The sequence below is a fragment of the Cibotium barometz genome, chromosome 28 (genome assembly GCF_041138505.1).
Source record: "Cibotium barometz isolate CiBa-2024 chromosome 28, ASM4113850v1, whole genome shotgun sequence".
Lineage (NCBI taxonomy): Eukaryota > Viridiplantae > Streptophyta > Polypodiopsida > Cyatheales > Cibotiaceae > Cibotium > Cibotium barometz.
This window is the reverse complement of record NC_141073.1, coordinates 54,527,818-54,542,268: the sequence shown is the minus strand read 5'-3', so window position 1 is coordinate 54,542,268 and position 14,451 is coordinate 54,527,818. Positions and strand designations below refer to the sequence as shown.

The window sequence follows — 14,451 nt, the reverse complement described above, 5'->3', positions numbered from 1 at the left end:
GGAGCATGTCATCCTTCCATTTCTGCATCTCTTTTTTCATTTCCGTGTGCATCAAGGTTTGGGCTAATTCCATCTCAACCCGTACTTGGGCTTGCATTTCTCCCTTCAATTGGTACATAGAGATGCAGATGCGAGGTACATGTGGGTCCGAATATGCAGAGAAGGGCTCCGCGAGCTATATGTGGTGGTATGCTACTTTCCCCCAGCCCACTCCAGGTTTGCACCATCAGGAGAGTCGCCCTATATACCACTATATGATGATATCATGAGGTTTGCCAGCATGGGAGACATATTACTATTGGGAGACTTTAATGCACGTACATGCACATAGCAAACAGAGTTGTATGATACTCGAGAGGCTATGTACCGGGAGATCACGGCAAAGGATGTAGGGTTGCAGAGATCAGCAGAGGATGAGGGGGAGATTATAGATTATGGTAGGCATTTTCTCACACTCGGGAGTGCACATGGGTTGGTCATATACAATGGCTTATCGAGATGGCAAGGATCAGATGCTCTCACACACTGGAACTCTAAAGGGGGAGCGAGCATAGTGGACTACTTGATGGGATCTCCTTCATTGATACCTGATGTGTGAGGTTTCACAATTTCCAGTAGGCCCATTGGCATAGCAGCCGATCATGCATACCTGAGTTTCACACTAGTACTCATCTACCTAGGTACCCGAGATATCCGTTTACACGTGAGACACTTGGGGTTTATCGAGATGCAGTATCTGATGGCTTATTCGCTTTAGACCCGCATAGCCCTCTGAATGAGATCACAAGAGGATTGGCAGGTGTACTACATGCATCCGCCTCATATGTGTTTCCCTGCACTATGATCCCTTCCACCCACCCCCGCAGCAGTGCCCCATAGAACAGTTGGTATGATGATGAGTGTCATGAGACACGAGCACAGCTACAGCGTGAGATTGCCATTGGGTCTCACACGCATAGACAGGCCAGGATGATCTTTCAGCGCCTTGTGCGGAGGAAGAAATGAGCCTATCTGGCTAAGCTAGAGGAGGAGATCTACCAACTCTTCCTGGGGAAGGACAGCAAGAGGGCATGGAAGATGTTTTAGGAGAGACAGCCTGGTACTCCCATTACTGCACCTGAGGCATGGCATACTTATGCTAGAGAGCTATATGATGCACCAGGACACCCCCCACCCCTCCACTGGGAGCTAGACCGGCTATAGTAGCACCTTTTTTACTATGCGGATGGTGCTAGATGCGATAGACAGGTTACAGAATGGAAAGGCACAGGATCATGATGGGCTAGTTGGAGAGCACTTCTCATATGCACGAGACACTTTGGCTCCGCTCATTGTACATGTGTTTAATCGTGCCATTTGTGAGGGTTTCCCGACAAGCTGGACAAAGCATATCATTGTACCGCTCTTTAAGAGTGGGGACCCCATGGTACCAGGCAATTATAGGATGATCATGATTGGTCATTACTTAGCCAAATTATATGGCTCTATATTGGAGTCAGAGGAGCTGAGCCGATGGGCAGAGAGGCATGGTCATCGAGCACATGGACAGGCTGGCTTTGGGAGAGGATTTACTACCTTGGATCACATACTGACACTTCGGGCACTTATTGAAGAGGGCAGGGAACAGAAGAGAAGGATATACTGCTGCTTTGTGGACTTCCGCAAAGCCTTCGATACCGTACCACATGCCAGGCTTATGCATAGATTGCATGACATTGAGGTACCCGAGGATATGCAGTGGGGGATATATGCTTTGTATGAGCCTGTGAGACAGGCAGAGTCCGAGCTCCAGGCAGGACTATCTGATAGGGTGACCAGCACGATAGGGGTGAAGTAGGGATGCCCGCTATCACCCACCCTCTTTGGACTGTACATTGATGCGGTCTCTGATTATGTAGACAGATTGGGAGGCCCAGGGGCATGCCTGGCAGGGTGTTGCTACCCATCTTGTTATAGGCTGACGATATTGTTCTAATCTCATACTCTCTGGAGGGATTACAGAGACGCCTAGATGCATTATAGGCTTTCTGTGTGAATAGAGATCTGACAGTGAACCTTGGGAAAACCAAGGTTATGGTGTTTAACACCACACAACATGGGTGACGAGATTAGAACCTCAGTTCACTTTTCGAGGGGAGCTGGTAGAGTACGTCTGGTCATATGTCTACTTGGGAGTTACTTTCACAGGACCGCGTTTCTCCCTGAAGGAGGCAGCAGCAGCTAGATTAGCTCGCGAGCATGCAACCTTGGGGGCACTTGAGAGGAAGTGTGCACACATACAATTTCAGGAGCCACGCACCAAATTGTGGCTATTTGATACGCTTGTCACACCGACCCTCCTGTATGGAGCTCCAATTTGGGGGCCCAGTATACATCACATATCTCACAGAGGGACAGATGAGGGATGGAGGCAAATGGAGAGACCACTGATTATGATGATTGCCTGCATGATTCGGACCAAATCATCAGTACCACATGAGATTATTCGGGCTGAGCTAGGTGCCCCACCAGTAGTAACCGAGGCCCTATTCCAGGCAGTTACCTTTTTACAGTGACTATGGGAGCTCCCTCAGTAGAGGTACTCCCGATTGGCATTGACCTCATCCATACAATTGGGAGAGGATGGAGATACTCATTGTTGGTACGCTCACATGAGATCATGGTTTGACCTACATGGTTTGCGGATAGAGGCACTACCACCCTTTCAGTACAGTCTGGATTGTCCATTTTTGGATCTCACCCGCTCAGAGCAAAACCGCGTGATTAGGATGGATATCATCAGAGTGGACACAGAGAGGACATGGACTAGCCCCCTTGAGCCCTTGGGCACGAAAATAGCTCATTACAAGAGCCATTTTCGCGAACATCATCAAGCGGCCTATACCTTAGCAAATACATACACTTTACACCTTCATGGGTCCATTGGAACAACAAACTCCCACAATTGTCCCCTTTGTCATGTACCTCACTCCTCCACCTCCATTACGCACCCTCTTTGAGTCTGTCCACCTCTATTATGCACCCTCTTTGAGTCTATCCACAAATGCCTTGTTGATCTCCCTACCACATTATTACGTGATAGGGAGCCTCACACACCCTTACAAGAGCCTCTCTTCGAATTGTAGAGAGAGAGAGAGAGAGAGAGAGAGAGAGAGAGAGAGAGAGAGAGAGAGAGAGAGAGAGAGAGAGACTTAATTCTCCCTCCTCCCTATGAGAGAGAGAGAGAGACTTAATTCTCCCTCTTGAGAGCTACTTCATTGTCCCTTCTCCTTATGTTGTGACTAATGTGCACGTGTGTGTGTGTGTGTGTGTGTGTGTGTGTGTGTGTGTGTGTGCGCGCGCGTGTGCGTGTGCATGTGCGTGCGTGCGTGTGTGTGTGTGTGTGTGTGTGTGTGTGAGAGAGAGAGAGAGAGAGAGAGAGAGAGAGAGAGAGAGAGAGAGAGAGAGAGAGAGAGAGAGAGAGAGAGATGGAAAGCAAGTGATGCTTTGGGATTCGACACACCTGTAGTTGAGAACGATATGTGGTGGGACAAATCCCTAAAATTTATCAGTTCTAAATTTGAGTTAAGAAATTTCTAAGGTGAAACAACCTTAACTTTTGCAAAGAGTCTCATAATTCAGGGCCTTTTCAAGGTCACAAGGGGACCATATTAAGAAGTGTCTTGATGAAGAAGAAATTATTGGCAAGGTGAAGTGAGGGTGTGGACAGCTTGGCTAATGAAATAGTTTTTTGTTGAGATTATAATGATTAAACGACTGTGTTTATTTATTTATTGATAAAAAACATCTTTGTTTGATGCAAAGGCTTTTACATTATGGCTATTTTTATTTAGATTATTAATTATAAATTAATGTTTTTCTCTTATTCTCCAATGGGCGACAACTCCACCTTTTCTACACCTCAAGAATTCAATAATGGGCGACAACTCCACCTTTTCTACACCTCAAGAATTCAATAATGGCACCCCCCTTCATGGTCTTTCTTCTAGTCCAATCTCCTCATCAAGATTGTGTCCTCCTTTTACATGAATTAGTGCATCCTTATCCTTCTAAAGAGGGCTTTTTTTTTGTGTATCTTCCATGGGATGCTTTGAGCATGACCATTTCTTTTCTTTTATATGTATGTGTCTGTGTGTAAACCTACGCCACTTTTGTACTAGTTAGTGCAATGGAGCCAAAACTAAGGTTTCCGTTCCAATGCTACGTGTTCACAAAAATTGCTACTCGTGGTGGCTAGATCAAAGCAAATACAAAGGCTTGTGGTTGCAAGATTACTAAAACTTGATTAAGAAGAGCTAGGTAAAATGAAAGTGAATACTAATCAAGTTAACAATCAACTCATAATCATTGTCATTGATAATCAAGCTCTTCTTATAAACTTAAATTGGTCCATGACAGCATTAATGACTCACTCCATTCCATACATAACACACGACACATGGCTAGCACTTTTCATGTGCTTAATTAATAAAAAGACACCTTTATCGTCATCTATTCACATGTACCAATAACTTTTGACAAATTAACCTCCACCCATTTATATGTACTAATAAATTAACCTTTGATCACCATCATAGAGTATGACATTTCCATCCAAGCTAACTTACAACACACACAACTCTATTTGTCAAGTGGAGGTGGCTTTTTGATGTTTCTACCTTTGCTACTCAATGAAAGAACCACTGGTGGACTGAGCTTGTGAGGAGGACATCTCCACACAAAGAGTGGCGCAAAATGTGTTCACACAAGTAGATAAACACTATCCATAACTCTTGGATCTTCCACACCCTTCTTCTACCCTTTACCCTTCTACAATAAATCTCATCAAAAAAATATGCATGCCCCCCTCAATCACAAAGCATTCATCCAACACTATTGGGCTTCAAAAATTTTAAGGATGCAAGAAAGGCTAGGGATATATCGGGAGAGGTGTTCCATGATCCAGACTCTAAGACATGGGTGTCTAATTGATGTTAATGTAGGTTTTCTTTTTCTTTTTCTTTTGTAAGCCTCATGGCCCTCGTGGACTATCAAGATTAAAAGTGATATACTACACTTGTATTAGTCCGATACGCCTTATTTGGCATCCCATCATCGCATTTATGTGTCTCTCTCTATTGTAAAGCTCGACCAAATCATATTAATCACTCCATATAAACTTCATTAATCTAAGCTCCAAATCTTACACAATGTTATTTGCTAAAATCTAACCATATAGGGGCTTTGATCCATGGTAAAAATTGCTACTCTGGGGTGTATCAAAATTGCAATGTTTAGATTACTAAAACTTGATTAAGAAGAGCTAAGCAAAATGAAAGTGCTTACTTATTATCAAACCAATTAATTCATAGTCATTCTAGCCTTTGATGGCTCCAAGAGAGCATTAATGACTCACATTATTCATTCCATTGCACAACTCGTGTGCCTATAGCGCACAACATGTGGCTAGCATATTTAATGTACCATATAAAGACACCTTTACCTTCACCCATTTTCATGAACCAATAAAATACCTTTGATCAGCACCATTCAATCGTAAATTTCCATCTAAGCTTATTTTGTACACATGTATATCTCTAACATGAAGTTAATCAAAGTTTTTTTGTGTTTTCTTGCTCCATTCGAAAAACTTTGTGGTAAAATAGTGCATTAACTTGGGAACAAGTGTAAGGGGAAAATGGGGGGGGGGGGGGTGGTGTTTCATGTCTAAAAGTGGCTACATCGAGGAACTACGCTTGTGGAGAAGATGTGTCTAAGCTTAATTGAGCGACACATCGTGATAATTGGTTTGGAAGGCATGATAGATGCAAAGATTAGTCATGTGCATTGTGTACTTTAAAGGATCGAGAATTGAGAAAGAGACGGTAGGGGTGAATTTTATATTTAGAGTCATGAACCACAAGGGGGCAGGTTAGGACAATGGGACCAGTGCTCACGAAAAACAAATTTTTAAGCAAGTGAAAAAACCTCCTACTTCTAATTCAAGCCGAGATTTCTATTATAGGCCGGTTTTCAAATGGCGCCATGTCAAGTACGTCGGTTTTTCAAAGCCAAAACAACAATCATTTCAGTTTTTAAAAGAGAAGCTCTTAGCTAACCAAATACCATTTAAAAAACACAACTCTAAAACTAATCCTCTTTTAGTATGTTGCCAAACAAAGCTATTTGCATAAAATAACCACTCATAGTCGAGACCAACTCAAATTTCTTCCCGCTTTCCCATTTTGTAGCCATTGAGAATACCTCCAAGAGTTCAATGCGAGTCCAATGCATGTTGACACATAACCAATCACGCATGTTGACACATAACCAATCACGCAGCTCGAAATAGGGAAGACTTTTGTTCTAAGTGAATATCAAGTTTTAGGATCAAATTTTCTCCTTTTTGAAAAAGGATTAGACAATTTTTTTTCCCTTTAGGTCCCTTGTTAAAATACACTAAAGGGCGTGAACACTGGGTGTGGAGCATTTCCAGGGGAAACCTTAGGTCCTACAGGCTGGGAAGAATTTCAGGTACGGGTCCCAAAAGTGCATAAAAGGTAAAGTAGTTTCCAGGTGTCCCGCGCTCTGGGGGCCACGTGGCGCGGTCCTATCTTGGAACATTCAAGAGCCCGTGCGCCACCACCACCACATTCCCGTGCGCCACCACCACCACATTAATAGCAGCTTCAGAATTGCATGGTGATTCTCTCTCTTCGGCGTTTGGGTGAGACAGAGTAGAAGCTCAGACATCAAGGGGAGCGCATGATGACGACGATGATCCTTCCAAATCTGCTGTAAGCAAAGAGGAGGCGTTGGTTTAGCAGCTGTGTCTGGTTTCATTTCGTGTGTGATGAAGAAAATGTGTGTGTGTGTGTGTGTGTTTTGCAGGCGACCGGGGAAGCCATCGGGGTCTTGGGAGGACGCATGCGTGTGTGTGTTTCTGGTGTTGTTCGGGGGGCTTATGTCCGGCCTCACTTTAGGCCTCCTGTCGTTGGACCTTCTGGAGCTAGAGGTTCTTCAAAGGAGCGGCAGCCCAAGAGAGAAAAAACAAGCAGGTATGCTCGCTCCCGCCCTCATTTCAAGATACGGTGACCTATCATGCTGTGTTCACAGAAAACATTTTTCTCAACACATTACAAAACTTAGAGCTTTAGAAATCTTGAAGGTTTTTGCTGAGAATTTGCAGATTTTTGAGCTACAGTATTATATAAAGTGCCTTAAAATTTTGCAGATTTCTCAAAATTGAGAAAATAAAATTCACAACTAAAAACAGAAATGTTGCAGGTCCATTGTATATCAGTTTGCAGGTTTCTGTGAACACTGTACTACATATAGCTTAAAGTCATTGGGTTGTCCATTCCATGAAATTGATGACCCCATCATTTGTAGCCTATCACTGGAGCATTAAACAATCTGACACTAACCACACTTTGGTTGCTATCTCAAATGGAACACAAAACACGGAGCTTAAGATTTAACAAAGTACAGAACCATGGACGGTTTCTGCCTTTCGTCTCCCCCTACTTTTCTGTCTACTTTTGGGATCGATTTGGCATTATGACATTCTTGGCTGGCTCCACCAACAGTGATCGTATCTCAAGAAGTCTCCCGGTTTCCATGGTTGACTGTTTTTAACTCCTGACTTTGTACACGTTGTTATACTTACTCATAGAATCCTTTGATTGCTTCAAGTTGTTTCAGAAATTACATTGAAATTCTTGTATATACGTGCATCTATTTTTGGAATCTCCATTGTAATCTCTCAGACCAGATAGGCTGCGTACACCCTTGTTTCTTTCGGCTACTATCTCACTTTATACTCCGTGTAGAGGATCACTGATAGCTTGACAGCCTGGCAAACATAGAAATCCAGATGTTCAGAGGCGCTACTTTGGCAAACACTTTGATGATCTTGCGGCTAATACAGACGATTCTGCAAACCCAATTGCATTTGCATACTAAATCATAATCTCCTGAAACTTGACATTGGAGGAACTTGGACTGCTTATTCCACAACTTGCTGCAGTCCCATGTCATGTGTATGAACTCCAGTGGCTATCCACACCTTTAAATTCAAAATCCCAAGTTTTTCAAAATGTGTTTTTTATTTTTTGATACTTTATGGTATATTCTCCTGCTTGAAAGGAAGTCTTTTTCAACTAAATTATCTTCATTCTTTTGGTTTCCAAAAAAACAAAGATATGTATGTGTGTTCCTTCGTCTGCCTGTTTTTATTTTGATGGGAAATTTTTGAGATCATACATGTATAAACAGAAACTCCTTGTTTTGTTCATGACCTCTTGTGAAAACTTTGCAGTGGCTGTTCTCCCAGTGGTCAGCAAGCAGCACCAGCTTTTAGTAACACTTGTGCTATGCAATGCTATTGCAATGGAGGTGAGTTGTCCAAGCCCTAAGACTAGTATTTTGTCTATTGACAGCCAAGGCCAGTACTAGCAAGTAAAAATGCATGAACTTTGCAGGCTCTGCCAGTTTTCTTGGACAATATGTTCAGCACTCTGGTTGCCGTTATTCTTTCTGTCACTTTTGTACTGGCATTTGGTGAGGTAATTATATATTTTTTGGTCCTTAATTTTGATTAAGGAAGGTGAAGGTGCAGTTGGGTTGCTTTGTATTTGGCTATTCAACTGTGTTTTCAAACTTATTTCGAAATTTGGATGAAAATGGTAATTGTCTCTAGATTGTTTTTTGTAGATAATTCCACAAGCAATCTGTTCGAGAAATGGACTTGCAATTGGAGCAAACTTGGGTTGGCTGGTCCGTGTATTGATGCTGATTTGCTTTCCAATAGCTTATCCTGTTGGCAAGGTCATACTTCTCTTAATTTAACCACTATCATGGAATTTTACGCCCTTTCTAATGTTGTTTTATGTCATCTTGAGATTCATTCTTTAGGAGAGGTTTTGGAGACGCCACCCTTTTTTGGTGCTCCTCTCATAAAGACAGTAAATAGCACTATATTGTGATTGTAAATTGAGACTTTGAAATTTGGGTGCTTGACACTTTAACTTGAGCCCAAGTTGGTTGAGAGTTTCATTATGATACAATAACGAGAGGCCACTTGTTCTCTCAATGAGTTGACGTGCTAGCCAGTGCCACATTTGTTAGCACGACAACTTGCTTGTGACTTCTGCCCAGGAGGACAAGGGGCACACACAAATGGGGAGGAAGATGTGTGACCTTTTGCCTTACGCCCTCAGCCTGCACACAGCTTCCAACAGGTTCCTCCACAAGTAGTACGGAGAGTAATTGTGATAGAAGAGCGGCCATGTATGAATGTACATATATATATACACATCTCTCTCTCTCTCTCTCTCTCTCTCTCTCTCTCACACTCGGGAGTGCACATGAGTTGGTCATATACAATGGCCTATCGAGATGGCAGGGATCAGATGCTCTCACACACTGGAACTCTAAAGGGGGAGCGAGCACAGTGGACTACTTGATGGGATCTCCTTCATTGATACCTGATGTGCGGGGTCTCACGATTTCCAGTCGGCCCATTGGCATATTAGCCGATCATGCATACCTGAGTTTCACACTAGTAGGTAGATCCCCGAGAGATGGGCCAGCCACTCATCTACCTAGGTACCGGCGATAATAGTTTACACGTTAGATAGCTAGGGTTTATCGAGATGCAGTATCTGATGGCTTGTTTGCTTTAGACCTACATGGCCCTCTAGACGAGATTACAAGAGGATTGGCAGGTAAACTACACGCATCCGCCTCATATGTGTTTCCCTGCACTATGATCCCCGATCCCCCGCGCGCGCGCGCGCGCGGCAACACTGCCCCACAGAACAGTTGGTATGATGATGAGTGTTGTGAGACACGGGCACACATAGTCACGGTGACGGGGGACGGTGACGGGGACGGGACGGGGGACGGCCATAAGTAGGGAACGGGGACGGGAGAGGGAACGGCACTCAAAAAATACTTTTTTTTTTTCTACTCTACACTTATTCTACTTTGGAAGTATATCAAAATGAGCACAAATTTACACTAAAATGGTAAGCTTTTGAGTCATATTAATAATTAAGTAGATACAAAATGAGTCATGACTCAAGAGTTAGGACTCAGGAGTCAGGACTAAGCCTTAAGGAGGCAAAATACATGGACGGACTCAAATGAGTCAATGACAAAAAAGTGCTGAAGGCTAGAGGCTAGAGAGACAGTCTATGCAATGTGTTTGAGACAGCACCATATAGATAGCATGTTCTTACACTACTCTCTCTAAATTTCTGCCGCCGGGGGGATCCAAGGGGGGCCGGCGGCAACCATTTAGGCCCCCCTTGGCGGGGGAGTTCGGGGGCAGCGCCCCCGAAGCTTGAAACGAACTCAAAATTGTGATGATTTTTTCAATGGTCGGCAGCAAAACATCCTATTATTTTGTGCGCTGAGCGCACAAATTCATTCAAGAAAAATAGCAACAAGAAGTAACAGCCATAAACGGCTAGAAATGGGCAGGCACAAATTCATTCAAGAAAAATAGCAAGAGGCTTGTTCTTATATAGATAGGCAAGAGAGAGAGAGGAAAGCCTAAAGGGCAAGAGAGAGAGAGAGGGCCAAGCCTCAAAGAGCCAAGGCCCAACAGCCATAAACGGCTAGAAGAGCCAAGGCCCAACAGCCATAAACGGCTCGAAAGGAGCAGGCAGGCGGCAGGCAGGCGCAACGGCCAAAAACGCAGCAACGGCAGGCGCAACGGCTCTCTGCCGTCCCCGCACAGTGCCGTCCCCGACAGGCGTCCCCGTCCCTGCACCGTCCCCATCGCCGTCCCCTGTGAGAAACGTCCGTCGGGGGACGTCCGTCCGTCCCCGTCCCGTTTCGCGATCCCGGCGTTCCAAGGCTCCGTCCCCTCCGTCCCCTGTGACTATGCGGGCACAACTACAGCGTGAGATTGCCATTGGGACTCACACACACAGACATGCCAGGATGATCTTTCAGCGCCTTGTGCGGAGGAAGAAACGAGCCTACCTGGCTAAGTTAGAGGAGGAGATCTACCAACTCTTCCTGGGGAAGGACCGCAAGAGGGCATGGAAGATGTTTCAGGAGAGAGAGCTTGGTACTCCGATTACTGCACCCGAGGCATGGCATGCTTATGCCAGAGAGCTGTATGATGCACGAGGACAGCCCCCCATCCCCCCCTCCACTGGGAGCTAGACTGGCTAGCAGCACCTTTTTTACCATGCGGATGATGCTAGACGCGATAGACAGGTTACAGAATGGAAAGGCATAGGATCATGATGGGCTAGTTGGAGAGCACTTCTCATATAAAAGATGTGACCTAAAGTGTGTTCACATGGTCCGGCCATAAACTGTGCCAGGTGGACCAAACCACTTATAAACTGCTATAAGTGAAACTAAGCTAAACTGGGGGAAAAAACCTCCACTAACTGAAGTAAAAAGTGCCCCAGTAACCTACTGATGATCACTAGCACTCCCTTGGGTGCATACAGAGCATAAAACCCAACAAACCCCCTTGGAGTGATATGTGATCACTGTACATCATCCACCAAAAGGAAACAAATTCAAAGCAGTGCGGAATGCTTCGAATTTTGGACGTGGTAGTGCCTTGGTGAAGATGTCTGCCACATTCTGATCTGTAGGGCAGTAAATCAGACTGATATCACCTACCTGGAGTCTCTCCCGAACAAAGTGATAGTGAATCTCAATGTGTTTCGTGCGAGCATGAAACACAGGATTCCTGGCCACGGCAATGGCACTCTGACTATCAGTATAGATAGATGTAGGCTCCTCCATTGAAATAACCATATCAGTCATAAGACGACGCAGCCATACACCCTCAACGGTAGTAGTGTAGGCTGCTCTATACTCTGCCGCCTCACAAGACGAAGTGGCCACTGTGGTCTGTTTCTTGCTTAGCCAAGAAATACATGAAGAGCCAAGAAAGAAACAATTTCCACTAGTGGAATGTCTGGTATCAAAATCACCAGCCCAATCTGAATCGCTGTAAGCATATAGCTGCATGTCACCCCCCTCGGGTAAAGCAATCCAAGAGACAAGGTACCCTGCAAATACCGAAATACGCGCTTCACAGCTTGCCAATGTGACAATCGCAGGCTGTGCATGAATCTGCTCAACTGAGATACGACATACTGAATATCTGGCCGTGTAGTACACAAGTAAATAAGGCACCCAACAGCCTGAGCATATATAGTGGCATTAAATAAAATACTGTCATCTTGTAGTGACAGTTTCATCCCAGGCTCCATAGGAGTGTTGATAGGCTTGCAATCCTGAAATTTGAACTTCTCCAGAAGTTTAGCAACATACCGAGATTGCAACAACCCAATGCCTCTGTTATCCTGCACAAACTGTATACCCAAATAGTAGTGTACGAGCCCCAAATCAGACATGGCAAATGTCTGTTGCAGTATCTCTTTAAAAGCTGCAATCTTGTCATCATTTAATCCCATGAGCAAAAGATCATCTACATAAAGACTGATGATTGACTAGCAGATCTTTCTCTTCTTTCTTTACATACAAAGTGGCTTTTGATGGACTGTTCACAAAGCCTTGAGTGAGCAGGAAAGCATCTATCTTTGCATACCAAGCTCGTGGAGCTTGTTTCAAACCATACAAGGCCTTTTTCAGCCTGCATACTTTCCCTTCATGACCATGTTCTGCAAAACCTATGGGCTGATGTACATAAACTTCCTCCTCGAGCTCCCCATGTAGGAAAGCAGTCTTGATGTCCAATTGATGAACAACCCAACCACGATGTGCAGCCAATGCAATGACACTCCTAAGTGTCGTCATACAGGATGTAGGAGCAAATGTCTCCTCATAATCAATGCCCTTCTTCTGTGCATAGCCCTTTGCAACTAGACGGGCTTTGTACCTGTCAATGGATCCATCTGCATGTCTTTTCAACTTATAGACCCACTTAGTACCAATGGCTTTCTTGCCTTTGGGCAGATCAACCAAATCCCATGTTTGATTCTTTTTAATAGAATCAAGTTCATCCTGCATGGCTTTGTTCCAATGCACATTGTCTCGTGCATCCACAAATGAATCAGGCTCATCATCATCCTGTAAACTAGCTGCCATAACCATATTTAAATCCATGATGTGTGCATGCTCATTGGTCCATGTCTCCCTACGAGTACGGCCAGCAAGAGGAGTATCTAGATGGCTGTCCTGTAATGTCCTCAAATACCATCTAGGTATATGTCTGACCTGTGGAGCCTGTTGTCCCATATTTGGCTCAACTTCTGGCTCAATCTCCTGTTGAATTTCTGCACCACCTTCATGATTAGCTGGCTGCCCTGCACCCTCATGGGTTGGATCACCAACTGTGGAATGAAACTCCATAGGTAGTAGGCCTTCAAACACATCATTTTCAGCCTGATTTGCATCATAACTAGCCATGGATAATTCTGATTTTTCATCAAAAATCACATCCCGACTAGTGAATATCTTCTTGGACAGTGGGTCATATACCCGGTAGTCCTTGCTCTCACGGCTGTACCCAACAAAAATACATTTTGTGGCTTTATCATCCAACTTCCTCCTCAACTCTTTGGGTATGTGTGCATATGAAAGACACCCAAAAGTACGGAAGTGTGATACCGAAGGCTTGCGGCCATGCCAAGCCTCAAAAGGAGTAATGGAAACCAATGCCTTTGTGGGACATCGATTCAAAATATGACAAGCACACATAAGAGCTTCCACCCAAAAGACATGTGGTAGCTTCTTTGCCTTTAACATACATCTGGCCATCTCCATGAGTGACTGATTCTTCCTTTCTGCAACCCCATTTTGCTGTGGAGTATACTACTGAACCCCATTTTGCTGTGGAGTATAAGCAGTAGTATACTGATGCTTGATACCTCTACTCTCAAGAAAGGAATTCAACATGTGTGACACATATTCCCCCCTTCGGTCAGAACGGAGGGTCTTAACCTTGCATCTTGACTCTGTTTCAGCAAGTGCTACAAAGGCCAAAAATGCATCATATACCTATGATTTCCGTGTCAACGGATAGACCCAGCATATACGAGAGAAGTCATCAATAAATGTAGCAAAATAGAAGCAACCTCCTAATGACTTCGTTTGCATGGGATCACAAAGATCACTGTGTATAAGCTGCAACTTTGCAGTTGCTCGTAGAGCCTGATCACGTGGAAAGGAAAACCGATGCATTTTTCCCAAAATACATCCTTCACATATGTGATCTGCAGGCTTCTCCATAAGAGGTAGGTCTGTCAACATGTTTGCATAAGCATAAGACTACCAAAATTTACATGCCCCATGCGAGCATGCCATAACTCCGCATCAACCATAGCTGGAGTAAGAGTGAATGCATGATAAGCGGACTGATCCACTGGCTGAAATGCATCCAACTGATAGAGTCCATGACATAATGTACCAGTAAGCATCAAGGTCAAAGCATTAGCTTTGTCTCTGACCATGCATTTGTCATCATCA

At 44.2% G+C, this 14,451-nt stretch overlaps 1 protein-coding gene across 2 annotated transcripts in view; it reads left to right on the top strand.

Moving 5' to 3' along the window:
* The first annotated feature begins 6,627 nt into the window (after nucleotides 1-6,627).
* Nucleotides 6,628-14,451, top strand: part of LOC147622956 (DUF21 domain-containing protein At4g14240-like) — a 135,625-nt gene continuing 127,801 nt past the window's right edge. For both annotated transcript variants that reach the window (XM_086822567.1, XM_086822566.1), the window contains exons 1-5: nucleotides 6,628-6,776; nucleotides 6,871-7,037; nucleotides 8,300-8,376; nucleotides 8,463-8,546; nucleotides 8,695-8,808. In XM_086822567.1, the coding sequence (XP_086678693.1) occupies nucleotides 6,745-6,776; nucleotides 6,871-7,037; nucleotides 8,300-8,376; nucleotides 8,463-8,546; nucleotides 8,695-8,808 (474 nt within the window). In that variant the 5' untranslated portion in view covers nucleotides 6,628-6,744. The remainder of the gene's footprint in view (nucleotides 6,777-6,870; nucleotides 7,038-8,299; nucleotides 8,377-8,462; nucleotides 8,547-8,694; nucleotides 8,809-14,451) is intronic.